This window comes from Penaeus monodon, chromosome 31 (assembly GCF_015228065.2).
Source record: "Penaeus monodon isolate SGIC_2016 chromosome 31, NSTDA_Pmon_1, whole genome shotgun sequence".
Classification (NCBI taxonomy): domain Eukaryota; kingdom Metazoa; phylum Arthropoda; class Malacostraca; order Decapoda; family Penaeidae; genus Penaeus; species Penaeus monodon.
In genome coordinates this window covers 4,140,913-4,143,690 of record NC_051416.1, presented here as the reverse complement: position 1 = coordinate 4,143,690, position 2,778 = coordinate 4,140,913, and the positions used below count along the sequence as shown (strand labels likewise).

At 34.7% G+C, this 2,778-nt stretch overlaps 1 protein-coding gene across 1 annotated transcript in view; it reads right to left on the bottom strand.

Annotated features, from left to right (window-relative positions):
* LOC119593002 overlaps window positions 1-2,778 on the bottom strand; it is a gene marked incomplete in the record, with an annotated part of 27,513 nt that overhangs the window by 13,298 nt on the left and 11,437 nt on the right. The window contains 5 exon segments of the mRNA XM_037941892.1: window positions 62-265; window positions 529-633; window positions 1,043-1,198; window positions 1,321-1,449; window positions 1,680-1,954. Of these exon segments, the coding sequence (XP_037797820.1) occupies window positions 62-265; window positions 529-633; window positions 1,043-1,198; window positions 1,321-1,449; window positions 1,680-1,902 (817 nt within the window).

The following is a 2,778-nucleotide window of genomic DNA, read 5'->3' as shown; positions in this document are numbered from 1 at the left end:
CCCTATTCAATCAAACACATTCTATACTAATATCATAAGTGTCTTTAATGTCTCAACTCACCTGTTGTGGCAATACAGTCAAAACCGACAAAGCCAAAGAAACAGGTTGCTGCTCCTTGCATGATGCCTTTAAAGCCATACGGAGCAAAGCCCCCATCTCCATAGTCTTTACTATCGTCGCCTTCAACATTTATGCATGTTGTGTTTGGAGCATTGCATGTTGCATTTACATCTGCTGCTGGTATTGCCCAGTTCTCCCCTTTAGCTATGAGGACATTGGGAAAGGAATGCTTAGGTAAAAGAACAGGGAAGGGAATGAACACTTTCTTTACAGAATTTCTGTGTGTTACTTGTAAACATTAATAATAATGATCATTGCTCCTAAATAAAAAATTAAAAATACTATTCATTGCCATTTTAACATGATAAATAAAGGATACCACAACAATTCATGAAAAAAATAATAAAACAGTGCAAATTTCCATCAAAACTAATTATGCTAACTATGTAACCACAAAAAAAAATTACCTTGAGTTCCTGCTGCAATGATGACATAGGTAATTACCACTAAATTGATAAATGTGAAGACGTTGTTCATCATTGATGATTCTTTAACTCCCACTGCTAACACAACTATAAAAAAATAAGACCACAAATTACATCAGCTCGTAACAATGGCAGAAATGCATGGTATCATATGTATCTGCAGATGGAGAGTAACATACACAGTCTGTAAGTACAAAACATATTTGTCTTTAGAAAAGGATCTTACTTTCTGCCAGATTCACATCTTCTGTAAAGACATGTACACAACTTATTTCCATCATGAGAATCTTTTCCCTCTAAAATCAATTTCTAATAGAACTAAGATCACAATTCACTAAAAATTTATTCAAAATTATTTTCCAATCCACTTCTAAAATGCAAGGAAATAAGAACAGAAAATATCTAAAATAGGCAATATAATACATATATCTATAAACCTATACCATAGTTTCTAACAACATTTTGGAAAACATTATAAAACTCCTATGACACTTACCTGACAATATAAAGGAGAGCCCAAAGGCCAAGAAATCTGGATAATCAGAGAGAAAGTCAACTGAAATAGGCATCGACTCCCCCAACGCCTCTGACATTGAGTTATTTGCGAGTTTATCAACATAGCCACTATACCCTCTGGCAACACTTGCTGTGCCTGTAATATTAAGATGTTTTAGTCTAACCCTTTTGAACATAAGTAGAGATCTGCATGTGTATACCAAAAGAAGCCTGTATACATGATATACCCATTACAAACCCTGTACATTTGATCCTTACCAATCACATATTCTAAAATCAAGTTCCAACCGATGACAAATGCAACAAACTCGCCAACGCATACATAGCTATAGATGTAGGCTGACCCTGCCTTTGGTACACGGGCACCAAACTCTGCATAACAAAGCCCTGTGGAAATAAAAGAATAATGCTAAAGAAAAACTCATAAGAATGTAATTAACTCCTTTTTTTTCCCCTGATGCTACCTCCAACTAAATCAAATGATTTCCTACAAATGAAGTGATACTTCCATATAATGAAAAATTAATAAAAATGGTACTAAAAAACAATAAAAATTAAAATGGTACAAATATTTTTTTCTGAGTATATATCAAACAGAAAATACAAATAACAATTACCTGCAAACACTGATGCAACTGCAGCAATGAGGAATGAGATGGTAACTGCAGGTCCAGCTGTGTTCTTTGCCACTTCACCAGCTAACACATAAAACCCAACACCGACAGTTGAGCCGATGCCAAGTGCTGTGAGGTCAACAGTATTCAGAACACGAGGGAGTGAAGTATCGTCAAAAGTTACAAATTTCCTCCTGGTCAAACGGTCTGTCAATTTTACATTCATTTTGGAATGTGTATGGCCTGAGTAAGGGACTGTTACCTTACACAACTGTCATCTGAAAAGAAACCCAAGTATCAAATAAACACATTATTTTAGAAATCACTCCTGATACACACAATAAAGAAAAGAAACACTGTAAAAAAAAAGCTTCCAATTACTTTCAAAAGATGTTTTTAAACACCATCACTTTCATGTTAAAAGAGCTTTTACACTTCAAATTACTGAACCAGAAAGAGCTATTTTTCAAATGAAAGCACAAGACAAAATTAACTGAAGTAAAATATTTGCTGTTACAGCATAATGTGAAAAGTGTGAATATCAATACCTGCAAGCCTTAGATAGCTGTGCAAATACTCAAAGTCCTGAAAAAACCTGCAGAAATGCCCTGAGACTAAATTCTCACTCTCAACACAAGACAAACATCTCTAATGAGAGAAAATGGTGGAGATAGATCAGCATGCTATAATTATCTGTTACTGAACAAACCCAGATTTAATAGTCTTATCAATCATCTGACCAGGTCATGCATCCTTGAGCCAAAGATGGAGATAATGCTCAGATATGGAGAGATAAGATCATGCGGAGTTAATAGAGCATACAAATGATCATTAGAGTTCAGTATTAATAAGGCAGATTCTAAAATGCTCCAAGTGTCCATATAAACATGCCATACAATAATGAAAGATTTGGAACTATGTTTGCTCTCATCTGACTTTACGGCTTAATAATCTACTGCCATCATATATCACCTATGTGTAACCATGTTACCATTCAAACCTAAACACATATCTCCATCCTCTTCTTTTAGCATTCCACTTGTATCACTACATATTTTCCTTCAACAAGAGCAAACCTTTTTCATCAGTCATATAGTCTAGA